This window comes from Canis lupus, chromosome 38 (assembly GCF_011100685.1).
Source record: "Canis lupus familiaris isolate Mischka breed German Shepherd chromosome 38, alternate assembly UU_Cfam_GSD_1.0, whole genome shotgun sequence".
Lineage (NCBI taxonomy): Eukaryota > Metazoa > Chordata > Mammalia > Carnivora > Canidae > Canis > Canis lupus.
In genome coordinates, this window is record NC_049259.1 from 3,331,681 (window position 1) to 3,357,611 (window position 25,931).

The following is a 25,931-nucleotide window of genomic DNA, read 5'->3' on the forward strand; positions in this document are numbered from 1 at the left end:
GAGAAAGAACGAGATCAGGAAGTGTGAGGGCGCGGGGCGGGCCGGAGCCGAGGCCGTGCGCCCGCGGGGAGCCCGGGAGCCCGGGGAGGCGCGCGCCGCAGCCTCGCAGCTCCGGGGGCAGCTCCGGGGGCAGCTCCGGGGGCAGCTCCGGGGGCAGCTCGCGGCCCGGGCATGACAGCGAGTCCTCCCGAGAGCCCGGCAGGTGCGCGGCCCGCGGCCGAGATGGGGTGAGTGTGGGGGCGGGGCCGGAGCTCCGCGGGGCCCGGGGCGCCCTCCCCCTGCGCCCCTGCGCCCCTGCGCCCCTGCGCCCCGGCAGGGCCCCCCCTCGCGGAGCAGCGCCCGGGAGGGGGGGCGGGGAGGGGCGCGCGGCCCTGCGCCCGGGTCTCTCCCCGCGCCCGGCTCCCGAGCCGGGGCCCCCGGAGCCGCGGGGGGATGGAAAGCCCCGGCGCCGGGGGGGGGGGGGGGGGTGCCAGGAAGGGGTTAAGGGCCGGCGCCGGGGCCCCTGGCGGAGGCCGAGTCACACCGCACCGCCGCGCTGCTCTTTCCGGCGCAGCTCAGCTCCTGCAGCGGCCACGGACGCGAAGCACGACCCGCGCTCGCCCCGGACGGCCTCGGCCTGACCACGGCTGCTCGCAGCGCGGGGTGAGTGCGTTGGGCCCCGCAGCCCCCCGCGCCGCAGGTGCCCGGGCTCCGCCGCCGGGCTGGGGCCGCAGAGCTGGCGCAGCCGACCCGAGGTGCCACCGGCAGCCCCGGGCACAGCCTGGCGGGGCCAGGAGCGCGGCCCAGGACGTGCGGCCCGCCCCGGCAGCCCCCAGCCCCAGGGCGCGCGACGAGGGCCCGCCCAGGGAAGGATTGTGCAGGTGGCATCACCTGCTCCCCGCCAGGGCCCCAGACCGCACCCCTCGGCCTTGGTCTCAGCGCGCTCTGCCGGGCGTCCTGAGCCTCCCTCAGCCCCTGGGGTCAGCGGGGAGGGGACTCCCTGATCAGCTCGTCCAAGCTGAGCTCTTCTGTCGCCTTCTGGAGGTCTCCCTGTATCGCAGTGGCTTCTGGAAAATGCAAACACTAACACTTTTTCTGAAACTAGGAATAGGCCACTGAGCCTCTTCAAGTGGCCTCTGGCTCAAGGAAATGACATTCTCAAGATTTGCATTTTTTTAAAAAAAAAAGATTACAGACAGAAGGCTCAAAGAAATCTTAAGGAACTGTAGGATTCCAGGTGACCCTAGGGTTAAGAACCTATCAGATGTTAGAAGAGGAAGAAGCCCTGTCTAGTCCGGCCTTCTCCCATCATCCCATTGAGGCCAGCTCTGAACCTGTTTTTCAGAGAGGACTTGAGTTTAATTTCTGGGGCTACACTCCCTAGAGCCAGTTGCTTTAGGGGAACTGGCCTTTGGAGAGAACGGGATGGGGGCAGAGATGGGGAATGGAGTTGTAGAGGGTTTCAGATTCTCCCCTGGGCTCTTGAGTTCTTGGATTCGATGGTCTCCTGCCCACCCCCACCCTCACCACAGTGTGCGCACGTGCACACGCACGCACGCTCATACACGTATGCTCCCTGCAGCAGTATACGCATCCCTCTCCGGAGCAGCGCTGACCTGGCCACACTGGCCGCCTGAGCAGCTGTTCGCTCACAACAGCAGGAAGTGGTGGGCCCAGGCAAGTGGGTGGGGAAGGGCTCCAGGCTCGTGTTGCAATCCTGGAGATTTGTGGTGGTGTGGTTGACGCTGCCTGACCTGGGGCCCTGCCTTCAAGCACTATTTCTGCTTCCTGGGACAATCCCAGGTCTGGATGCCAAAAACCCAGAATTCTCGGTGCCTGGGAGAGGTAACAGGGAAAAAGGTCTGTCTCTGAAGAATGGCCTCTGGGGAAGGGGTTGGAGAAGACTGGGCGTGAGGACAGGTAGAGTGCCCCGTGGGGACAGGCACAGGCTGTGGGCTGAGGGCCCCGGTGGCTGTATTTCTTTTTGGAGAGGTTTCTTAGCCTGCCTGCGCTTCACACTTGCTCCATCCCCTTGCCTCTGGAATGGCCACATGGAGCCCGTTCTGGGATGGTCGTGGTCACAGCTACCTGTCAGGCCACCAGTGCGCACCCCAGGAGTGGAATCCTGGACTCTCGTATGTTCTTTCTCTAGGCCGAAGGTGGCCAGCTGGCCAGGGGCAGGAGATGCAGAGCACCATCAATTACCTATGGCACACGGACGACCTGCTGGGGCAGGGGGCCACTGCCAGTGTGTACAAGGCCCGAAACAAGGTAGGATGCAGCCCTGGCCAGGCCCCTTGAGGCCGAGGAAGTTCTTGGCCCTGTCGGCCCCTGGTGGGCAGCAAGGGTGCTGTGTGGCTGGGCGGACGCCTAGCACACTCTGGAGCCAGGGGACACTGTGGCTTTGGGAGGAGGTGTGGGGAGTTCTAAAGGGCTCCTTGGGATGTTGCTTCTGTCAGGCAGAGTTTGGGACTGGAGAGAAAGAGAGGAAGATGCAAAGCCATCATCCTGGGGAGGTGGCAGCAAACCCAGGAATAGCAGCACTGGGAAGTGGGACTTGTCTGAATTCCCCCGCCTTCATCATGGCTCTGCACTGACTATGTAGACATATCACAGTCTTGTGTCAAGAGCTGGAGCCAGAACAGGTTCCAGTCCCGCTTTGCTGCTAGCACCAGGGGTGGTTGGTGCCTATTGTCACTAGAAACAGTAATAGCGGGGTGCCTGAGTGGCTCAGTGGGTTAAGCCTCTGCCTTTGTCTCAGGTCATGATCCCAGAGTCCTGGGATGGAGCCCCAAGCCCCATGTTGAGTCGGGCTCCCTGCTCAGCGGGGAACCTGTTTCTCCCTCTCCCTCTGCCCCTCCCCCCGTTCCTGCTCTCTCTTGCTTGCTTATATTCTCTCTCTCCAATAAATAAATAAAATCTTTAAAAAAAAAATGGTAATAGCAACGACCGAACATCCCCTGTGGGGTATCAGGTACACAAAGCCCTTATCCCGTCTCAGGGTTGGACTGGGCTGTGTTCCCTCTGATTAGGGGAAGAAGCTGAGGGTGGGAGCCCCCAGCCCCAACCGGGCTGTCTTTGGTCCTGGCTGGTGTCAGGCAGGTGGGAGAAGCTATGTGGAGGCCTGGGGGCATATGTGTGCTTCCCAGGGCAGGAATGGGACTTATGTTATCCCGCACGGCAGAAATCCGGGGAGCTGGTTGCTGTGAAGGTCTTCAACACGGCAAGCTACCTGCGGCCCCGCGAGGTGCAGGTGAGGGAGTTTGAGGTCCTGCGAAAGCTGAACCACCAGAACATCGTCAAGCTCTTTGCAGTGGAGGAGACGGTGGGTCCAGTAGTTGGTCAGAGGGAGCTGGTCTTGTCCTTGACCCTCACAGGCTGGAAAAGAGTCAGGTCACATAGTAACGGAGACATGGTCACATGCTTGTCAGCAGCTCAGCCAGAGCAGCAACCTGTAGAGTAGAATAAAGAATGCTGGGGTGGGGGTATGTGTGGGAAAGCAAAGATGGGAAGTAGGGCCTAATCAGAGAGCGCTTCCTGGGAAGGTGACCTTGGGCTCAGGTGTGTGGGGTCACCATAAGGCCAAAGAGAGAAGGCCAGGCAGCAGCTGGGACCTAGACAATAAGGGCTTTTCACCTAGGCTGAGTCACCCTCCCCTTGAAAAAGCTGGTTCTTCACATAGTGATGGAAGGGGAAGAGATTTGCCTTCCCTGTCCCCAAGCTTCTCTCTGTCCCACCCACAGGGGGGCAGCCGGCAGAAGGTGCTGGTGATGGAGTACTGCTCTAGCGGGAGCCTGCTCAGCGTGCTCGAGAGCCCTGAGAATGCCTTCGGGCTGCCCGAGGACGAGTTTCTGGTGGTGCTGCGCTGTGTGGGTGAGCCCCTCCCTGACCATCCCCCAGGAAGTCCCCTTCCCCATCAGACCAGCCACAGGCCCAGCCCTCGGTGGAAGGCGAAGTCTCAGGGAGTCCAGCATTTCTGAAACAATGACCCAAACACAAAAGACATCTGTACCTGGGAGGCTCTCCATTCACAGACCTAGGGCAGCTGTTTAAAACTCCATCTTAGGGGAACCCTGGGTGGCGCAGCGGTTTGGCACCTGCCTTTGGCCCAGGGCGCGATCCTGGAGACCCGGGATCGAATCCCACGTCGGGCTCCCGGTGCATGGAGCCTGCTTCTCCCTCTGCCTGTGTCTCTGTCTCTCTCTCTCTCTCTCTCTCTCTCTCTCTCTGTGACTATCATAAATAAATAAAATTAAAAAAAAAAAAAAAAACTCCATCTTAAAAAAAAAAAAAATTAAACCAGGTTGTACATCATTGTTTATAGCAGTGTTATTCACAGTAGCCATTAAGATGAAAACAACCCAAATGTCATGGGCAGATGGATGGATAAAATATGTACATATGATGGAACACTATGCAGCCTTAAAAAGAAATGAAATTCTGACATGTGCTGTCTGTGGATAAACCTGGAAGACATTGCTAAGTGAAGTGAAGTCACGGGTACTATATGAATGATTCCACTCAGATGAGGGACCTAGTGCGGTCAAAACCACGGAGACAAAGTAGAACAGTGTGTGCCCGGGCTGGGGGGATGGAGGCATGGAGAGGGATGGTGTGATAGGTGGTTTCTATTTGGGACAATGACCAAGTTCTGGAGGTGGATGGTGGTGATGGCTACATGGCGCTGCTAGTGTACTTGATGCCACGGAACTGCATGCTGGAAATAGTGAATTTCGTGTTAGGTGTATTGTATTACAACTCTTAAAAATAAATCAGACGGGAGAGGGGGCGCTGTCCTTGGGGGAGCAGAGCTGTCATCCCTCTTGATCTCTTAGGGAATCCCGGTGGAACTTCAATACTCATGTCTTTGGGACCCCCTCCTTTGTCCTATGCCCATCTCTGTTCTCCTGCTTTTCCTGTGGCCCTGCCAGCCCATGTGCACTCTTGCTCCGGACCCAAGGACAGGCTTCTGCCCCAAATAAGCCACAGACACTGAGCTGTTCCTGGCCGGGAGCTAGCAGCCCTGTCTCTCCACAGTGGCTGGCATGAACCACCTGCGGGAGAATGGCATCGTCCACCGCGACATCAAGCCTGGAAACATCATGCGCCTCATGGGGGAGGAAGGGCAGAGCATCTATAAGCTGACGGACTTTGGGGCCGCCCGGGAGCTAGATGATGATGAGAAGTTTGTCTCCGTCTATGGCACTGAGGAGTACCTGGTGAGTGGGCCGCTGGGGACCCTGTGTTCAAACTCGGGGCTGCCCGTCCACTTGTGACTCTCTCTGGGCTCCTCCAAGGGGCTCTGTTCAGTCCCCCTGCATGTGGTAAGGGGTATGTCACCTCTGCACCCCAGCCAGAAGAATGTATTCTGGAAAAGGTGGTGCTGTTGCCTGCCTGGGCCTCCCTGCTGGAGTGTCCCTGCCCGGGGCCCCTCTGCCCAGGCCCCCTGCCTGGGCCTCCCTTGTGTAGTTAATTTCTTGATAGGATCCTCACCGAGGATAGGGCACCACTGGTCACCACTTTCCCCAGGGCAGAGGGTGGACAGATAGAATGCTCTGGATGGTCTAGCTCCACACGAGTTTTTGAGATGACAAAGGAGGTGGTTCTGATAGTTCTGTTTTCACTGGAAGGTGGTAGAAGGAGGTTGGATGGATGGGGGCTCAGACCCTTGCCCACCCTCCCCCTCCATGGCTGCTCATTGGTTCTCTCTCCGGCAGCACCCCGACATGTATGAGCGGGCAGTGCTTCGCAAGCCCCAGCAGAAGACATTCGGGGTAACCGTGGATCTCTGGAGCATTGGGGTAACCCTGTACCACGCAGCCACTGGCAGCCTGCCCTTCGTCCCCTTTGGTGGGCCACGGCGCAACAAGGAGATGATGTACGGTGGGCCTCCAGCCCTGGGCCTTCCCCCACCACTCCCTGCTGCATCTCCTCTTCCACCTCTCACTTTGTGGTCCTCCTGGGGGCCACCCCCACCCAGGCTCCTTTTTAATACTTGGTTCTCAGCCCGTCAAACAAAAAGCTGAGCCCTGCCCTGATAGGAGAGCAGTGCTTATGGCAGCCCCGAGCTCCCGAGCTCCCGGTTAGAGCCACTCCCTCTGCTCCCTCCGTGGGCGTGTGTGGCTCACCCACCTCAGCTGAGGCTCGAAAAGACACATGCCCAAAATTGGGGAGCCCGCCAGGGGCAAAGGGGGAGCTGGACCAGGGCGGGACACAGCCTCCTGGTCCCAGATGCAAGGCCTTCCCAGGTTTCCTGCTTCTGATCCAGAGGTGGCTGGAGGCAGTGGCTGTTTCTCCCTCGTGGGCACCGTGGGAGGAGGTTTAAGGATTGGTGGGAAGGCTCGGGGTCCAGCTGTGTGGGACCTGGATTAGGTCAGGGAAGGGGAAGGAGACTGCGGGGCGGGGGCTGGCCGGGAAGGCTCTGGACGGTGACTGGGGGCAGGGCAGGGGGCAGAGGTGCAGGGGCAGCTGGCGACCCAGGCAGGGGGGCGGGGGAGGCGGATGGCGATGGAGCCCAGAGCTTGCCTGGGGGCTGCCTTGCCTGAAGGCCAGGACTCTTAATTCGGTTTCGGGCCCATCTGGAGTGGCTGGCGGAGAGCAGGGGCCCTGCTCCGGAGCCCTCCGTGCGCAGTTCGCCGTCCCTCGTCCCTCGTCCCTCGGAGTGTGACGGGCCGGGGGTCCCGCCGAGCTGGTCCCTCCTCGCCCCAGGTACCGGATCACCACCGAGAAGCCGGCGGGGGCCATCGCGGGCACCCAGCGGCGGGAGAACGGGCCCCTGGAGTGGAGCTACGGCCTCCCCATCACCTGCCGGCTGTCCCCGTGAGTGGCGCGGGGGGCACGGGCCCACCTGAGGCTGGGCTGGCATCCCTGACGCCCAGGGCACGGTCGGGCCTGCGGGGAGGGAGGGCCCGGCGCAGGGGCAGTCGGCTCAGGGGACCACTTTCCCTGTCGGGCGCCCCTTTCCCCTCTGGAAGCTCTTCCTCCCCACCCACCCCCACCCCCACCCCGCCTTGGTCCGAGCTCTTCAGGACCTTATGGTGGAATGCCCTATTGCATCCTCAAAGAGGACAAGTCTGGGCCCTGGTGCCTGAGCGTATCCATGTCCGGGGTACAGGGGGCTGCAGAGCCAGCTGGTGCCCATCCTGGCCAACATCCTGGAGGTGGAGCAGGCCAAGTGCTGGGGCTTTGACCAGTTCTTTGCGGAGACCAGTGACATCCTGCAGCGAGTCGTTGTCCATGTCTTCTCCTTGTCCCAGGCGGTCCTGCACCACATCTACATCCATGCCCACAATACGTGAGTGCATGGGTCTGAGGGACAGGCGCCAGAACCTTCTCTACCCAAGCAGAAGGGTGTATCCTAGTAGATATGAGAGCTGCTGGGTCCAATCTTACTTTGGAAAAGCTAATTCCATGAAATTAAACAGTTCTTCCTTGCTGCTAGACTCCAGGGATGCAGCAGCCTTTCCCATGCTAACGAACATTAGGAATCTGAGGGGTGCGTATGTGCGTGGATGCGCGTGTGTGTGTGTTGGTGATGCGTTTCCCAAATGTGTTGCTCATGGAACCCATTATTTCTCAAATTCTAGGTGAATTTTCACCTTTGATAAGAGTGATAGTCATCCAGTCCCTCCCTTTGAAAAGCTGAGCCCTCTCCATGGATGAAGACTTACCTGGGGTTTGGGTCACCTGGGCCCTAGATCATGCTGACACTTCCTATCTTCTCCCTCCCACCCCCGGGACCCTTTGTGTGTCTAGGATAGCCATCTTCCTGGAGGCAGTATATGAGCAGACCAGTGTGGCTCCCCAGCACCAGGAGTACTTCTTTGAGGGTCACCTCTGCGTCCTTGAGCCCAGCCTGTCAGCGCAACACATCACCCACACGACCGCAAGCAGCCCCCTGACCCTGTTCAGCAAGGCCAGTGAGACCCCCAAGGGGCTGGCCTTCAGGGACCGTGAGTAGGGCCCTACCGGCTGGATCTTTTCTCCTTCTTACTTTCCACAAGGGACAGGAGGTTATGATCCAGGATATTGATTAATATTTTTTGTGGCTGTTTCTTTGGGCCCACAGGGTCCAGAAGGCAGATCTGGCCTCTAATTCTATCATGCCTCTCAAATGCTGTGGGACTCACACTTCACCTCCCTGGGCCTCACAGTGTCCACAGAGCTGTGAAAGAAACTTCAATTGAGACAGGGAGATCTGGATTTAAGATGATTTCCAGCATCTCTGCGATTGGTGGGAGAGCCTCGGATGGTTTGGGTTGGAGAAAGCCGGAACCCCAGTTGCTAGAGCAAAGAAAGGTGGTCAGGGGTCCAGAGTTTTGTCTTCCAAGTTCTAGAAAAAGTACCATTCCTTCTTCTTTGAATGATGCCGATCTCATCCTCCTTTTCAGGGTCTCCAATGCTGGAAAGCAGACTTAGCCTTGAAACTCCTAGGCCTGAGGGTGGTTTTAGCCCATTTTCTGGCTGTTTCTGGGACCTTGGGCATGAGGCTGTAGTTCTCCAAAGAGGACACCAGGGGGCAGTGAGGGACAGTGATTGTAAAGAAGCGCAGCAAGTGCATTTATTTAGGCTTGGGGGTGCTGTGCACAAGGTGGGAAGCTTGCTCTGGAAGATGGGGTGAGGGTGAGTGAGTGGGGAAGAACAGAAGATGAACTTAGGGTATGTCCGGGACACACAGGCAGCCCCCTCAGATAGGGTCTTTGTCTGCAGCCGCTCAGGACATCTCCAAGTTCTTCCCCAAAGTGGACCTGCAGGCAGATTACACCACCGCCAAGGTGAGAGGTGGCCCCGGTGGCTGTTGGCCAGGAAGGGTCACACAAGGGGTAGGGGTGGGAGTCCTAACCCTGCCCTCTGTGTATTTTAGAGTATACTGGGTGCTGGCTACCAGGCCCTGTGGCTGGCTCGGACCTTGCTGGCCGGGCAGGAGATGATGCTTCGGGGACTGCACTGGTTTGTGTGAGTACACCCGGGGGCTGAATGCGGAGGGCAAGGTGGGCAGGTGGGGTTGACCTCTTCCACACAGCCCGGGTGCGTTCCCTTGGCATGGGCTCTTGGTCCCCTGGGAGAAGGGAGCTCTGACTCTGCACCCCTCTGCAGGGAGACGCTCCAGGCTACATGCAGACGGACGCTGGAGGTCACACGGATGGCTCTCCTCTTCCTCAGCAGCAGTCTGGGCACCGAGAGGTGGGTGTGCTGCTCAGGGTAGGGGGTGGGGGTGCGCTGCAGCAGGTGTGAGGCTGGCTCAGACCCCTCGGCCCTTCTCTGTCTGCCTGTTCTTCACCCCCAAATGTCCAACAATGCCCCTTGCCCCCCCCCAGACCTCCCACTCTCCCAGCTGTTGGAGAATACAGAGGGGACCCCTACTCTGTCCCTGATCCCCCATGCTGCCAGGTGACTGTACAGACCTCTCCCACCACCTAGTCACTGCAAGGGGAATGGGGCAGCCATGGGAGCACTGCCTTAGCAGGTACCAAGCCCCAGAGCAGCACTCCAGCAGAAGCCCTCATAGCCTCACCCAGCCCCCTGGACCTGACAGGATGGGGATCTGGGTGCTCTCATCCTCCATGCTCTTCCTTCTGGCTCTGCGTCCTTTTTTTTTTTATGAGAGAGAGAGAGTGAGAGCACGCACAAGCAGTGGGGAGGGGCAAAGGAAGAGGGAGAAGAAGACTCCTCCCTGAGTACAGAGCCTGATGCAGGGCTGATGTGGGACTCCATCTCAGGACGGTGGGATCATGGCCTGAGCTGAAGGAAGACACTGAACTGACTGAACCACCCAGGCGCCACCTGTCTCTGGGTCTTAAACTGTCCTCACCTTCTTCACATTTCCTGGGCCCGCCTTGGGGCTCTGTGCCCAGTACTGCTCTGACTTGGGCTAATTAGGGGTGATAGACCGACCAGACAAAGGGAGAGACTGGGGAGGAGGGAACCAAGCCAGAGAGTCTAGACATGAGAAGCAGGAAGACTCCATTGGGCAGAGGACTTCCAAGGAGTGGGCATAGCCCCCCAAGTCTCGGAAGGCATGGGGCCGTGGTACGGTGAGAGGAGGGGGCTCTGCAGCCCAGGGAAGCTGATGGTAGCTGGAACCTTCCCTACTGGGAGGAGACGTGGGATAACAGGAGCAGAAGCTGTGCTGAACATGTCTCATGTCCCTACTCCTCACATCCCCCGGCTTTTATCCTTAGGAAGGTCCTGGGAGTTCCCAGCAGTGAATTGACTCACTGCTGCCTTGCTTGGCAGGAGCGGTTCAGACAATGGGGCAGATGGGGTGGCAGTGTTGTGGGAAGAGGCCGAGGAGAGTCTCCAGATGACAAGGACAGAATCCCTGGCCTGGCTGAGCGCCTTTCAAATGGTGACAGAGATGCGGACCTGCAGGGGCACAGCACTGGTCCTTGAGAGGAGCTCTGAACGGGGCACAGAAAGGGGGTCCAGGGATAGATGTGACACCAGGCACACAGAGGGTCCACATTCTCCTGGAGGAGATAGCCCTTCCCAGGGACTTAAGAGTGATGGGATGGTTGGATAGAGGAAGACTAGAGGTGAGGAGGGGCAATCATGGAGGTCTTCCTGGAGGAGGTGATGCTTTTAAGGCCAGAGTGAAAGAATACCTTGAGTTGTTTGGTCCTGTGCAGAGACAGAAAAGGAGGACATGATTGGGGAGATTGGAGGAGGGGTGCTGATGAGGTTTGTTTGAAGCCACAGTTAAAATGGAAAATATCCCAGGGTGAAGGTGGAGTGGGGCAGAGGGATAGGAAGGGAAGGAGAGAATGCATGGAGAAGGTCCAGTTGGCAGGTTGAACCCGATAAAATGACCAGTAGATTTCTATTGTAGGTTCTTGAACAGGAAAGACATGGAGAAAGTATTTGGGGTATTTGCCCCTTTGCCCTAGACTGAGGCCTGTGGAGAAGGGACTCCCTGGAGCTGGAGTCCTGGGTCTTTGCCATTCTGGATGCCAGGCCCCCTCGGAGGCACGGTGTGCCTGGAGAGCTCCGGCTCGGAGGAGCACCTGCTTCAAAGCATATTTCAGCCCCCGTCCCACCAGAGAAGAGTACAGAGCACAGGAAGAGCACTGAGCAGAGCGTCAGAGGGCCAGTCCAGGCTCTTCACTTGGGACCTTAGGCCACTGTTCTCTCTCCTAACCTGAGCCACTATTTTTTCTTTTTCAAAATAAGAGAACTGGATGATCTTGGAGCCCTCCCACCTTTGACCCTTTGTGATTCTGTTCTTTTGTGAACATCCTCAGACCTGTAGATTCTGGAATCTGACACATTTTGACAAGTACCAAGCATAAAGTGGCTGCCATTGCCCAGCCTGGTCACTCATCTCTCCCTCGGGCTCCCCAGGACGGGCTCCCCAAAGCAGACTCCCTTGGCAGAGTGTCCTTGCCTCTGTCGTGAAGCTCCCTGGTCCTTCTCAGCTACTGCTGTCATGTGGTGGCTCTGGCTCGGAGAGCCCCAGGTGCTTCCCTCACCACCAAACAGCGTATGTCCCTGCTCTGTAGCTCGAGCGCTTTAGCTCCGAGGTCCTGTTGGATGCCCACAAATGCTTTGTTGGGAAGCAGGAAGGAGATTTATCTCTCTGTTAGGTCCACAAGATCCCCAAGTCTTGCAGAAGTGAAGTGACCCCAGGTCATGGAAGACAGGAGGGGTGGCAGCTGGGACTAGCACTCAGACCCATCTCTGCTGACTAGGTCAGCCTCAGCCGCTTCTGCCAGCGAGCATTGCACACCCTAAAATCCATTTGTACACTCACTAATCCATCCAACAACCATGTACAGAGGAACTACTGCGTCCCGAACACTGCTGGGCACTGGAGATAACAACAGTAAACTCCTGCCTTCATGGCGCGCCCACTTCGTGCCTAATTCTCCCCTGTTCTCTCGCCTTCCCCTCTGCCAACACCATTCCCAAGCCAAAGCACGCAAGATTCTTTTTCCCATGGTTGTTATTGTGATAGAAATAGTATATGCTAATTGCAGAAAGTGGGAAAATGCAGATAAGCAAAAACGAAATAAAAATGCCGTGTCCTTGTCACCCAGAGCTAGGTCGTTGCACGGTAATAGCAGACGCCCTTCTAGGTTGTCTTCTGCTCTGTATATAAGTATATGTATTAACTGACGTGAGACCCTCTAGTACTTGCTCTCTTACAACCTGCTTTCCTCAGCTGATGAGCTCTCCGGCCCCATGTCAGTACATTTTCATCTCGTCTAAAGTCATCCATACTCAAAGGTCTCTAACTTGCTCCCTACTTTCCTTTTCTAGCTGGTTTTATCCAAACCAGGATCCAACCCAAGACCACACTTTGTGTCTAGTTGTTCTGTTCCTTAAGTCCATTTTAATCTAGACAGACTGCCTCCCCCCTCCTCCCTTTCCCGACACGGGATGTCGCAGGGGCAACACCCCCCGCCCCACTCTCTGGACTCTGCTGTTTTCTCTAGATACCCTTTGGATTTGTTTTCTTCTTTCCCAACATTTCTTATAAACTGAGAGCTCTGAAGCCTGGGTGGATTCAAGTTGAACATTCTTTTGGCCAAATGCATCAGAGAGGACACCAAGTACACTTCAGAGCCTCCCACCACTGGGTGGGGACAGCCTGATTCCTTTATCGTGTGGTCACATTTTCCCTGTGAAAGAACCAGTGTGAAAGAACCACTTTGGCACAGTCCAAGTGCCCGTGCCTTGATCATTAATCCTGGATTTTAGTCCCATGCCCAAGCAAATAACTTCACTGGGGGCAGCATGATGCTAATATTCCAAGCCTGGAACATTATTGGCTAATATTCTATAAAATAAGGCTTTTCCCTTATTAGTCAGCTATTGGTTACCATAAAATACAGTTTCTACTGGAAAGGAACTTTATTCTTTTCCTTCAGTGATAAACATTTCTAGGAGGGAGTTAGTTTATTAACAGTCGCCTCGCTGCATGGACTCATGAATTTTCAAGATTCTCGTTTCCAGCTATCTCCATCTTTATTCTTTACGGTGCTCAACAACAGTACAACTTTGTTGGGTTAGGGGCCTCTTGACATTGGTTCCTTTAATCCAACCACAAAACTCCGCAGATAACCCCAGAAGCCAGCAAGGCTGTCCCAAAGAGGTCAGGCTCTTCATGTGGTCGTGGAGCTCTGCCTCCCAATCCCCCAGCTGTGTCCTTTCTCTGTCCTTCCCTGGAGGTTCAGCAGTGTGGCTGGGATGCCTGAGATGCAGGAGCTGAAGAGGGTCACAGAGCTGAGGTCCAGGCTGCGGGCTGTGAGTGAGGCTGGGGGGTGGCTGGGGCTAGGGGGGCAGCTGTAAGTACAGAGCTGGGGGGGCAGAGGTCCAGCCAGGCTGCTATCAGAACCCTGACCTGAGGACCCCCCGGGGGTCTGCCTTGTTTTATCCTCCAGTTGGTGGAGGCCCTCTCCAGATGCTCCCACAATATCACAGAGACCCAGGTGAGCCTGAGCAACCTGAGCTCTGAGCTGGTGAAGAACCGGGATCAGGTACATGCGGACAGAAGGTCTGTGGGATTTTCCTTCTTGGTGGGGTGGGGGTGGGAGCAGGGACACACAGCTCCGAAGGTCCAGTAGCATTTTTAGGAACCAATCTGCTTTCTCCTTTATCTTAGCAAGGGTGCTGGGGTGTGGGGTAGTGGTGTGGGATCCAAGAATGTGCATGGCCCTCCCCTGAGGCTGGCCTAAAGGAGAAGAGCACCTGGGGTCCTTCTGGGAATTTAGAGAGAGAATTGGAAATCCTAGCAGGTGCAATGGTTCTTTTTAAAGATTTTATTTATTTATTCATGATAGATACAGAGAGAGCGAGAGAGAGGCAGAGACACAGGCAGAGGGAGAAGCGGGCTCCATGCAGGGAGCCCGATGTGGGACTCAATCCTGGGTCTCCAGGGTCACGCCCTGGGCCGAAGGCAGACGCTTAACCACTGAGCCGCCCAGGCGTCCCAGGTGCAATGGTTCTAAGTGAAAGAATAATTTCGTTCCATTTCCCTTTCTCTTCATTGGCTCTGCTCAATCCCTGGATTGACCCTCCTACTTCTGTCATCTCGTTTAATCTCCGCAATGATGCTACTACTAGTAGGCCTCTTTTGTAGGTGAGGAAGCTCACTCTGGGAGGTTAATATGCCCTGGGTCACAGCCAGTCAGTGACAAATGATAGACATGGGGCTTCGTGTCATGTTTGCCCACCTCCAAAGCCTATGTTCTTGGCCTACACCAGGGATTTATGGCCTCGAAAGCCTCATTCAACAAACATCTTTTTTTAAAGATTTGTTTTTATTTGAGAAAGAAAATGAGCAGTGGGGAGGGGTGGAGGGAGAGGGAGAAACAGACTCCCCGCCAAGCAGGAAGCCCGATGCGGGGCTTTATCCCAGGACCCTGAGATCATGACCCAAGCTGAGGGCAGACGCCCAACCATCTGAGCCACTCAGGCGCCCCCTCAACATTTTAATGTCCTCCCGCCTACCTCACAGCCTGGAGCGTGGGGCCCGCCCTGACCAGTACCCATTCTCCCCGGTACCTACTCTAGTCAGTGCTGACAGGGATCCCTAACCCAGGCCCTCAATTCTAAAATCAAAGAGCCCTGAGAACTGTAGGGTTTTATTTGTTTGTTTTGGCCGCAAAACCCGACCTCAGCTTTCATGAGTCTCTTCTTAGTGTGTTTGATGAGGTTTTGGAATATAGGTGAGGTTTGGTGGGGTGAGATCCTGAGCCAACAACCAAGAAAGAATTCTTGAGACGTCTTTGGTTCAAAATGGTGATTTTATTAAAGCCCTGGGGGGATCCCTGGGTGGCGCAGCGGTTTGGCGCCTGCCTTTGGCCCAGGGCGCGATCCTGGAGACCCGGGATCGAATCCCACGTCGGGCTCCCGGTGCATGGAGCCTGTTTCTCTCTCTGCCTGTGTCTCTGCCTCTCTCTCTCTGTGTGACTATCATAAGTAAATAAAAAAACTTAACAAAAAAAAAAAAAAAAAAAGCCCCGGGACAGGACCCGTGGGCAGGAAGAGCTGCTGCCCCGAGTCTGTGAGGGCTGGCTGATGATATACCTGGGGGTTGGGAGGGGTTTGAGGAGAGCTACTCTCTAAGCAATTTTGGAGCAAGGTTTCCAGGACCTTGAGGGGGCTGCCTATTGTTGGGAAAAGGTCACTTATCACCGTCTAATAAAACCTGAATCATGAGACCCTTCGGATGGATATCGGTGGGCCAGGTGCTGGGGGATGATCTCCAACACGAATCTTGGGGGGTACAGATGAAGGAGATTTCTAAAGGAATTTTTATATGTAAAGTTGACTTACAGGCTCCTGGGGGTCAGGCTAGGATTGCCTTCTGCCCTTAGCAAAGTGTGAACATCGAGGCAGTTGAGTCTGTAGAGGAACGTCCCTTTGCCTGTTTCCAGGACTTGTCAGTGTGCTGGTGCTGTCCCGGGCTTGTGCTTTGTCCCCAGCTAGTCCTCTGTTCCCCCATCATGTTTATCCCACTTAGAGTGAATCTTCTTATAGTTCCCTAAAGGTTGAGGGTATTTGAGGGGCGCTACCCCAGACCGTGCTCAGGCTGTCCCTGACAGCCTGTGTCTACTGAATCACCTTTCTAAAATCAGAAGACAGTTCAGAATTCGGCACATATCTGGCCTGAGTCTTTTGGATAAAGACTGAATCTGAGGTCTTGTTCACCCCGTGTTCTCCAAAGGGCAGGCGCCTGGGACCTGCAGAGCCCTGGAAGCAGCTTGGGCCTGACCCAGAATCCAGCTCCAGAAGTAGCTGAGATGGGGTCACTGGGAGGAGCTTTGGAGGAAAGTGGAGCTAAACAGGCCTGAGGCTGGGGAAGAAGAAACATCCCCCCTGCGCACACACACACACACACACGTATGTGCACACACATGCACAAACCCTCACGTCACACCTGTTTGTATCCACTTGAAAAGGGGAAGGAAGAAATACTACTGACTTTAAACCTCAGGAGGTGAAGGTCCTTGAGGTCATCTCCCACATCCCCCTGCCTACATGCAGGACTGAGGACCGTGGATTCATCCGTGTTTTAAATAGGGGTTGTCCATTCATTATTTAAGCGCCTTCCATGTGCCAGGTGTTGGATACGCTAGGAGGGCCCTCCTCCTACCCTCCCCAGGCTTCTGCCCCACTCCCATCTCCACGGGCACTGCTGGCCTCACAGGACCCAAGGCTCCTGCCTTGATTCTCTTCTCAAGCCTTCTAGTGTAGCAAAGGCCATTGTCCTGTGGCCTGTTCTGCAGCTTTTTGTCTGTCTCATCTCTTACTGAACACCTCGAATGTGTGTATGTGTGTGTGTGTGTGTGAGAGAGAGAGAGAGACATGGGACTCAGGTGGCTGGCCGGCCCCACGGCAGCTCAAACAAGCTTAGGGACAGGAGAGACACCCCCACTCCCAGTCTGGCCCCCAAAACTGTGGCAATGAGGTTCCTTCTGCAGGCAGACAGCTTGTGTGCTCCCCAACCCTCTGCCAGCCATGCCATCCCCTCTCCCCCCTTTATTCTGTGCTATTTTATTCTCCCCTTGCCTAGTCCCTGTCTCCTGCCCACAGCATCCAGCAGATTCAGTGTTGTTTGGACAAGATGAACCTCATCTACAAACAGTTCAAGAAATCCAGAATGAGACCAGGTGAGCCATGGGGGAGAGCAAACCACCCCCTGCTCTCCCTTCCCACCCTCCGTCCTTCCTTCCCTCTGCTCCTCCCGCTGTTCCTTCATGCTCCACCCACTGTGTGGATGCTGCTGTGGGGTGCCAGGGTGCCGCTGCTCCAAGGCAGGGCCCCTGCCTCTAAGCTACCTGCAGATGCTGAGGGACGGGAGCCCTGTGCCTATGGCCAACTAAGAGGCTTAGACAGCATGCATGGGGCGCTCCGATGGCTGGAGCCCCGCTGTGACAGCCGAGGAGGCCCTTGGAAGAGACCCCTCACCTCTGTAGAGCCCTTTACAATTTAAAGAGTGATTCCCTATCCATTGTGTCTTTGGCTGTTAAAACAGCTAGGTTTTCCAGATAAGGGAGAGTCTGAAGAAATATCCTATAGTCACTGGGCCAGCTACCTTGCCTGTATTCTCTGCTCATCCCCACAAAGGACCTCTGGGCAGGAGCCACTCATTTACAGGCTCAGGGATGCAGCTGCTTGCCCAAGGTGCCTGCTGTCATGGGACAGGGCAGGATGGAACCTGGGGTAGGGCTGGGGCTGGGGGTGAGGGCCCCTGGGAGATCCCAATTGACTCACACATCAGAAACCAACCCCCTGTCTCCTGGGGCTCCTCCTCATGTGTGGACTGCAGGCCCTGGATTTGATGCCTAGATCTCTAGCCCTGGGATTATCTAAAAAGCTCTGTCTCTTAGAAATGTGATGCCAGCAATGTACCTAACTCTCCAGTAACCAATATTTTAAAAATAGAAACAAACAGGTGAAATTAATTTTCATAATACATTTTATTTAACCCAATATGTCCAACATGTCATTTCCGCATGTAATCCATATAAACAAAATTATTAAAGAGGGATTTTACATTCTTTGGTGTGTGTGTGGGCGCCAAGTCCTTACAGTCCTGTGTGTATTTGACGCTCACAGCACGTCTCTATTTGGAAGCTGATTTTTTAGCAGACTGAACTGTCGTCGTACTAAAGCAGTAAAGCCGCATTTATTGGGAAAACAACATTTTGCACTGCTCCGGTCTTAAATTTTTAAGTGATTGAATTAATTGGATTAAAATAAAAATTCAAAAAAATAAAAAATAAAATAAAATAAAAATTCAGTTCCTCAGGCGTGCTGGCTACAGGTCAGGTGCTCGGTAGCCACACGTGTCCAGCGGCCACTGGCTCGGACATAGAGATCTAGATGATCTTCTCTCCTTCGGACTCAGTTCTGCCTCTGGGGTCTGGCCGTGGAGCAGGTGAGGAGAGCAGCGCAGGAGAGGGGGAAACTGAGACTCTCCCATTCCTGACACCCCGCTGGCCTTTTTTAACTATGATTTCCAGAGAACCAGAGAGGCTTTCTGCCTCCGTCACTGGGATTCATTCCATCATCCTGCCTCACTACCCTTCTGGGCACCTCCCATGTGCTGGAAACTGTCCTCCAGGCTGTGCATGATCTTAATTTATTTAATGCCTGCAAAGACTAGAGGCACCATTACCCTCCCCCGTTTATAGATAAGGAAGCCAAGACCCTAGGAGGTCCAGTAGCCCAAGCAATCCTGGTCTGGATGCTCTTAACCACTCTGCTTTATGGCCTCAAAGAGATTTGTTTTCATTGGTCTGCCAGAGTCCCTTGTGAAAACTAACAATGAAAGGAAGCATAACCCTTGACAGCAAACCCCTGAATGTGGAAAGACGCCTCTCTGAAAAACGCTTCTGGTCGTCCCTCTCCCCTCACACCAGCCTGGGTGATTGTTACCTGTGACGAATCAAGAAGCCGACTCGGTGTCACGCCTCTGCCACCTCCGGCGACTGGGAGGCTGGGCTGGGACTTGGAGCTGGGACTTCGCTAGTGCTCAGCTGGCCGAGAGCAGAGCCCAGGATGAAATGCCAACGAGGGGCTTCTGCTGTTAGGGACCTGGGTGGGAGGCCGCTGGGCAACCGTCCTGCATCTTGTCATCTTGGGGAAGCTTCTAGCTGGGAGGCCCGTTCCCTGGAAGCCCAGGAGAGGGCAGCGTCTCCCAGCTGGGAGCTTCGGCAGTAGGTGACTCCCTCAGTGAACCAGAGCTTCAGGGAGAAGTGGCTGGTCTGTGACCGGGAGGAGGCAGTGAAAGAGGGGTACGGGGCGCTGGCCTGACTCACCCAGCTCATCGCTACGGAGTCCAGCTGGCCCTGCCGCAACTTGAGGAGCAGGAATGGGGCCTGTGAGCTGTCGGCATCAGGCACGCCGGGAGGGGTGTTGGATGAGGAGCGGGGGCTGACCACACGTCCTTCAAGGACCACTCATCCAGCACCCCCCACCTGAGATGTCCCCCCAAGTACTCATCTCTCCACTCCTGGCCCCAGGAGCCCTGCAGCAATTTCTCTGCAGCTTCCCTGGGCTCCTCTGTACCTCGTGGCTCCACGGGGCTGTGAAGTCCCAAAGGGCCAGACTGAGCTTATCTTCATCTTTGTAATTGTCCCCAAGCTCTTGTGGCATTCGGTTTCATTGACTGATTGGACAGGTGACATCATTCCTGTCTGTTTCCTTCAGGGCTTGGCTACAACGAGGAGCAGATTCACAAGCTGGATAAGTGAGTAGCCCGTCCCCCCTGGCAGGTGGGTGAGCAGGAGGCAGGAAGGTGGGTGTCACCAGGGAGGAGCTGCCCTCTGTGCCTGACAAGGTTCGATGAAGGATCCTGATCCCAGGCTGTAGCTGGGCAGCAGCAGAGCGGGTGACTGTCGGGCAGGTTATCTGGGGCCCAGGGAGGGAGACTGAGTAGCTGACTCAGAAGGAGCTTTCTCTGAAGTTTGATGTAATTGGACTTATCTCTAGCGGGAATAAGACTGTTTGTAGTATTTCTTTCCCTAACTCTCCTCCCTGATTTACTGCTTCCTGCTTCCTGCTTCTGACCTTCCCTTGTGCTGTTCTCTGCTCCTCTGTCTCCTAGACACTAATCTTCCAGGACGCCCTCTCTGATTTAAAGTGGTTATTTGGAGACACAGTCCTCCAGTTCGATGCCCACCCCTGACCCTTATACACTCTTCTCTCAATCTCCGGCAGCATCTCGCCTCCCCCGTGAGGACGGAGCTGGAGTGTGTCTGTTCTCTGAAATCCCCTTGTCCTTCTCCCACATCTCTGTCGCTGTGCTCTGCGTCCCTGCCACTCTGACCTCCAAAGTTCGTGTATGTGCGAGCCTCATGCCGTCCTTGTCTGGAGAGGCGGCCCTACTGTGGATCCAAGGGCTGGGCGTTTCGGCGGTGGAGACCCAGGGATGCTAGCCGTGGGCACAGGTGGGTCTGGCTGATTATCTCTATGCCTCGGTGTCCCTGTCATTTCAGGGTGAATTTTAGTCATTTAGCCAAAAGGCTCCTGCAGGTATTCCAGGAGAAGTGTGTGCAGAAGTATCAGACATCCCTGGTCACGCACGGCAAGTGGATGAGGTAACAGTTTGGCCCTCCTTCCTGAGCTCACGGACCCTGGGGCCCTTCCTGGCCTTGCCCTTCGGGCTTCAGAGAACCCTGTGATTTGCAGAGCCCTGATTGAGGGGAGATGGTAGTTAAGGAACAAAAGCAAAAAAAAAAAAAAAAAAAACGGTGGTTTTGTGCACTTATTTAATCCCACAATATACCCTATGCAGTATATACTCTTACCCCTCTTCACAGATGAGGAGACTGAGGCTCAGAGCACAGGTCTCCTCAATACTACACAGCTAGGAAGTAGCAGATCCAAGACTAGTAATGGGTATGACTGCCTCTAAAATCTGGGTTCTTGCCATGTTCCCAGGTGGTTGTGTTGGGAAGCCCCTTCTCTGGGGAGAGCACAAGATTCCTCTGGGATGAGGCCGGGCAGGCTTATAGACTTCTGGTGGTCAGGGATGCAGGGGCCTGCAGAGGCCCTTAAATGGAAGCCCCTTACACTGTCCCCTCTAGGAGTTTCAGGCTTTTCCCCTCTCACATGAGCCCCTCCCTCCTTCCTCTGGCTGCAGGAATACTGGCCCCTCCTGGGAAGAGAGGACAGGGTCCCAGGCCCATATGACCTGTGGGCTTTTTACGGGACTGAGACCCAGGCACTCACCCACCCTCACAGTAGAGAGTACAGCTTCTCCACCCCTAACCCACCCCAAATTCTGCTTTAATTGGTCTGAAGTCAGGCTTCATATCAGCATTTTAAAAGCACCTCCAGGGGGATCCCTGGGTGGCTCAGCAGTTTAGCGCCTGCCTTCATTTGGCCCAGGGCGTGATCCTGGAGGCCCAGGATCTAGTCCCACGTCGGGCTCCCTGCATGGAGCCTGCTTCTCCTTCTGCCTGTGTCTCTGCTTCTCTCTCTGTGTGTGTCTCTCATGGATAAATAAATAAAATCTTTAAAAAACATAAAATAAAAGCACCTCCAGGTAATTTGAATGTGTAGGTAGGGGTGAGAACAACCACTGGCTTGTCTGTCCTCGGATTGGCTTCCTTTCTGTGCAATAGGGACCGGTGGCTGCTCACTCCCTCCACTTAGAGAACAAGAAAACTCCTAGAGGAGTCCTGCCCTTGATTGGCTCTGGCAAGGGGGCAGTTCCCATAGGAGGTGCCCTGGGATGGGCTATCCGCTGCGGGTCTGGAGCCTGGCCTGGCCCTTAGCTCATCCTCACTGGCATGTATGATGGGCCACAGCCATGTGTGGTTTCACTGCCCCTGTGGTTCTGGCGGGACCCTTGGCAGCGTTTGTCAGAAGTGTCATCAGCATCCCCCCAGTGAGACAGGGAGGAGTTGAGGGCACACGAGGAGTTGCAGACAGAGGTAGGGAGGGAAGCAAATGCCCAGACCCAGCCATCTGCTCCAGCCTCTGCTGTCTGGAAAGCCTCTTCCCCATGTCTGTGGACCCGAAGGACAGCTGGGTGGGCCCCGGGAAGAGTGAGCAAACCTAGATTTCTTATCTGTTCTCTCCAGGGAAGTGCATGAGACCAGGAACCATTTGCGCATGGTCAGCTGTTCTGTGGCTGCCTACAACACAGAAGCCCAGGGAGTCCAGGAGAGCCTCAGCAAGGTACGAGATCTGCAGGCCACAGTGCCACTGAGAGGAGCCGCGTCCATCGGGCACCCTGGGGATGTGAGGCCGTTCCCCTGCCTCTGGGCAGGGCCATCCTTGACAGAGTCTGCGTCCAAGCACACAGTGGCTTGGAGGTCTCTGACACACAAATGTGCTCTGAGGTGGGGACAGAGAGAACGGAAGGCACTCCCTGGTGATCTCAAACTGAAGGGCACTACAAGGACAGAGCTTCCAGAATGCTAGGACATCTTCCTCATGCCCTGTGCAGCCCTCCTTGGTCTTTAGGTCAGCTCTCTGGGGAGAGACCAACACCGAGGCAGCTCCGAGAAGGCTGCTCCTCTGGTCCCCAAGCCCCCAGCCCCCGCAGCAGCCTCGTTCCTTCGTTCCTTCGTTCCTTCGAGGCTAGCTGGGCTGCCCTGCCCCTTCTCCGTAGTTCCTGTAGCTCCAGGCTCATGCTGAGCCATCAAAGGTGTGGGTTGGCCCCAGGGGAGAACTTGGCGGGCTGGACAGTTAAATCCAAGCACAGATACATGAGGGTGGTTTGTGTCAACTGCTTCCAGGATGGGAAGAAAGGGCCTGCAGGAAAGGCTGGGGCATTCAGGAAGCTCCAAGGATGCAGGCCATGGGCCATTTTGTTGCCCTTTTCTTACCCTTACTCACACCTCCCTTGTGAACAACCACACCTGTTGGCCCATCCCCCCTGACTACAGTGTGGCTTCCCTTCAGATCCTCGACTGGTTATCTCACCAGCGTCTTCAGGACAGAACAAAGGAGGCTCAGGCCTCACCACCCCCCACAGCCCCCTATCCCAGCCCTGCACTGACAGACCTGGTTCTCCAGTAAGTTCTAGAGAGACGGGGTGTGTGTGGAGGGAGGGGAGTGGTGGAAGAGGGGGTATGGTACAGATGTTAGAGCCCGAGGGGTTCTGCCTCAGGCCTGGGAGGCAGGAATAGAGAGAGTCTGGATGTCCGGCTTCCTGGGGGAGCGACTGGCAGGACAGCCTTGGCCCCAGATGCCCTCTTGCCTCTGCCTCCAACAGCATGCAAGAGCTCTGTGAGGAGATGAAACTGCTGGCCTTTGACCTGCAGGACAACAATCGCATCATTGAAGGGTAAGGAGCCCCCACTGTGTGCGGGGAAGGCTGGGGACAGGTGTCAGAGCCCTGCCCTGTCCACAGCTGAGTCGCCAGCCTTGTAAGGTGTAGGCTTCCACTGTAGTCCTGAGGACACGCGCCTCAGTGCAGTCAGGAGGGGGGCTTGCAGGCATGTGGGATCCAGGCCGTGTCCTGTTCCCCTCCACGCCGACTCTGCCCAGTGGCTCCCCCAGACCTGCTCCCACAGCCATTGGCACCCCGTGCAGAGGGCTGCGGTTCATCTCCACGGCCTACACCAGGAACGGCAGCGCGGAGCTTGGGTTAGCGGCCTGAGGCCTGTGTTTGTCTGGCCTGCTGGCCTCTGTGTTCCTGTCCGTGCACAGGCTCCCCGACTCTGGATCCTGCCCCTGTTAGATTCCCCTCCTCCTGGGGAATGAGGGGGACTGGAGGGGGTGCGGGGAATGCGCCTCAGGCCTCAGACTTTGGGATTTTTTGCACTAGTAAACTTCACAAAAGGAAGCTAGGAGATAATAGTGACCAACTTCCTATAGAACCAAGTAAGCACATTTAAAAGGGAAAAAAAATCTTGCCACCTAGTAGTCCTGCTTCATAAAGCACATTTTTTTAAACACCAAGAAGGAGGGACATAATCTCAGCATCAGGAATGGTCCTTGCCCTGAAGCTCATGGCCTGTTTCCGTACATACACACTTGAGCATGTGCGTGCATGTGCACGCATGGGCACAACCCCCCACAGCCACACACACACACACACACCCCCGCCCTATGCCTGTCACTCCCCCACAGGAGGACCAAGTGGCATAGTGGAAAGAATCTGCAGAGACTCCAACAGGATTTGTCTCCTCTTGGCTCCTTACAAACTGCATGACCCTCGGAGGTTTTGCCGGGCTCTGGGCTTCAGTTCCCTCCCGTGTGAAATGGGATGAATGATCCCAAGCTCCTGGTGGTAACTAGGGGTGAATTCAGATGAGCTATGCCACGTGCTGGGGCGGAGAGGGGTGCAGAGGGAGGCACTCACTAAATGCTCAGTGTTCCTCAGAGGCTGTGCCAGTCTGGAACCCTGGAATTGGGGCTACGAGCTAGGAACCCCAGAGCAGAGCTTGTGGTTGTCCCCAGAATTGCAGTGTCCTCAGGCTGAGGAAGCCTCCCTGCCATATCCCATCCCAGCAAGGGGAGACTCCATCCTCTTAAATACCCTCGAGGAGGAGATTCTTAACAAAACCTCCTTCGTGGGCAGGAAGTTCTAATTTTAGTGCCGACATAAATTTTTCGTGCTGTGATATGGGGTCTATTTACAGATAGCTCAAAACTTTATTTTAAGTGAATTTTTACTTCCTCCTTCAGAGCTGTAGCCAAGGAGCCCACAGTAGCTATTTGAATTCCTCTTCTCCTCCTCTTGACCTTTTGGCTGCAGTGGATTCACCAGGGGAGCTTTTTAGATTATGGCTCCCAGCTCTGGCCTCCAAAGACTCTGGGTGCCTCCAGGGGTTTATAACCCCCCCCCCCCCAGGTGATTCTACTGTGTAGTCAAGGAGGAGAACCAGAGAGTTCTTGTGGGCGGGGTGGGGGGTGTCAAGCACTGGACAAGGAGATAGCTGAATGGCTCTGTACTCCAGAGAAGTTGAGTGTGTTGGGTCCTGGGGTGTGGCCCACAGGCTTCTCTGCCTGGGTGGGAGAAGGTAACCTTTATTTTTCCTTACAGGCTAAGTAGGCCCCCATCGGCTCCTGACTCCTGACATCTGAGCCCCATGGGGTGCCCAACATCCTGAAGCATTAGAATCGTTCAAACACTGCTCTCCTGCCTGCAGTGTGGGGCCTAACACAGGATGATGTCTGGTCCCGTCTCGTCAGCCTACCTCCCTCCTGGCCAACAACTGGGAGATGTCACCAGCATTACCTTCCACTGCCTTTCTGGCAGCAGCAGCACAGCAGGCCCCAGGGCACCAGGCCACCCCTGTCAGGACCCACTGCCTGGGCTGACCTTTGTGCCTCACACAGGCTCAGGTACATCTCCATCGCTCCGGCCTGCATAGCTGAAGCCAGCAGGCCACGGGGAGAAGAGGCTCGGATCGGCCCGCCCAACCACCTCCTCTGGTTTACAGGGCTTCGATTCTCAGGGAACAGAAGAGGAGGCCTCTGGGAATTTCCCTAGGATGCTGGGTCAGACGACCTCAATTCAGTCTTCCTTCCTCTTAAGGGGTTTCACGTTGAACATCCTGTGATTTCCGGGAGCCCCCACTCTCAGCCTCAGGCATTATAGAGCCTGATTTGTTTGGGGGTTTGGCCTGGGTGCTAGGTAGGGCCTCAAGGATCCTCACCTTCCTCTCTCCCTGAGGCACTGTCAGGCTCTGGGATATGCATCCAGCTGTGGTCAGCAGGGAGCACAGGCCTGTAAGTCCAGATCAGAGACCTGTACCCTCAAGAAGTGGAATAAACATGGCCTTCTTTTCTATTTCTGAGTGGCTCTCACTGGGCTGGGTCTGTGAGGCAGGAGGAGGCTCTTGGCTAAGTGTGCTTAGCATCCCAGCAGGCACTGGGTGGGGATATGGGAGGACAGGATTGGGAAATGGAGGTGGGACTGGTCACTTCCTGATCCCTGCCTTTCCCCTAAATGGGCCCTAATTTCAGGGAAGGGCCCACGGAAGATGGCATCCTGCTGGGAGGGCTGGCCCTCCCATTTCTTCGCCTTCCCCCAGCCATTTTAGGGAGCTAGATAGGGGCCCGGGACCCTCTCTTTTCTCCCCCCTTAAATCCACCATCTAAGTGCCTACTCCTTCCCATCCCCCACTCTTCAAAGCCGAGGCTGTGTCCTCAATCCTGAGCTTGAGAAGTACTTGGGTCATTTTGAGGACTCCTTCATTCTGTCTAGAGGCTAGAATGGTGCCTGCACATTCAGATTTGTGCAGACGTAGTTTTTCCCCTGCCCTACTTCCAGCCTTCCCTTAACCCGAGCTGAACTACGCACCCAGCCTAGGGCGTGGGGGAGAATGCAGTAAGGTAGCCCTGATGGGGGAGGGAGACACGTGGGAGCTCCATTTGGGCACTGAGGCATCATGCTTGGACTCTAGATAACCCCAGAAATCTTTCCTGCCCATCTTCATGAAGCCTCCATGTCCTCAGAGGCCACACTGCCCCATGACCCATCAGGGCAAAAGTAAGGAAGCCCAGGTCCTGATGTCTGGCACCTTCTGTACTGA

The 25,931-nt window shown here is 55.7% G+C and overlaps 1 protein-coding gene across 11 annotated transcripts; it reads left to right on the top strand.

The window, feature by feature from the left end:
- The first annotated feature begins 12 nt into the window (after positions 1-12).
- On the top strand, positions 13-25,186 carry IKBKE (inhibitor of nuclear factor kappa B kinase subunit epsilon). 11 transcript variants are annotated; one of them, XR_005385608.1, is made up of 22 exons: positions 13-227; positions 554-642; positions 2,132-2,250; positions 3,164-3,304; positions 3,723-3,852; positions 5,017-5,198; positions 5,697-5,857; positions 6,688-6,798; positions 7,094-7,273; positions 7,735-7,931; positions 8,689-8,753; positions 8,843-8,934; positions 9,076-9,162; positions 13,149-13,224; positions 13,362-13,474; positions 16,519-16,595; positions 19,141-19,180; positions 19,768-19,880; positions 21,522-21,618; positions 22,348-22,460; positions 22,661-22,732; positions 24,437-25,186. XR_005385608.1 is itself a non-coding variant. In XM_038586080.1 (22 exons), exons 3-22 carry the CDS (start codon positions 2,164-2,166, stop codon positions 24,468-24,470), a joined length of 2,157 nt encoding a protein of 718 aa, XP_038442008.1. In that variant the 5' UTR covers positions 13-227; positions 554-642; positions 2,132-2,163; the 3' UTR covers positions 24,471-25,186. The 11 variants fall into 11 exon arrangements, 7 of the variants coding, with proteins under 7 accessions (XP_038442008.1, XP_038442006.1, XP_038442009.1 ...); XR_005385607.1 differs by having other exon boundaries at positions 13,362-13,457; positions 16,499-16,595; XM_038586080.1 differs by lacking the exon at positions 19,768-19,880 and adding an exon at positions 19,929-20,030.
- Positions 25,187-25,931: the final 745 nt, after the last annotated feature.

What these genes read in the sequence shown, in the direction of transcription:
- IKBKE (XM_038586078.1), top strand. Translation starts at nt 2,164, where the DNA reads ATGCAGAGCACCATCAATTACCTATGGCACACGGACGACCTGCTGGGG. An exon ending in TGAGGTCCAGGCTGCGGGCT is followed by an intron (nt 13,225 to 13,361) that starts GTGAGTGAGGCT and finishes TTTATCCTCCAG; the next exon opens with TTGGTGGAGGCCCTCTCCAG. An exon ending in AACAATCGCATCATTGAAGG is followed by an intron (nt 22,733 to 24,436) that starts GTAAGGAGCCCC and finishes TTTTCCTTACAG; the next exon opens with GCTAAGTAGGCCCCCATCGG.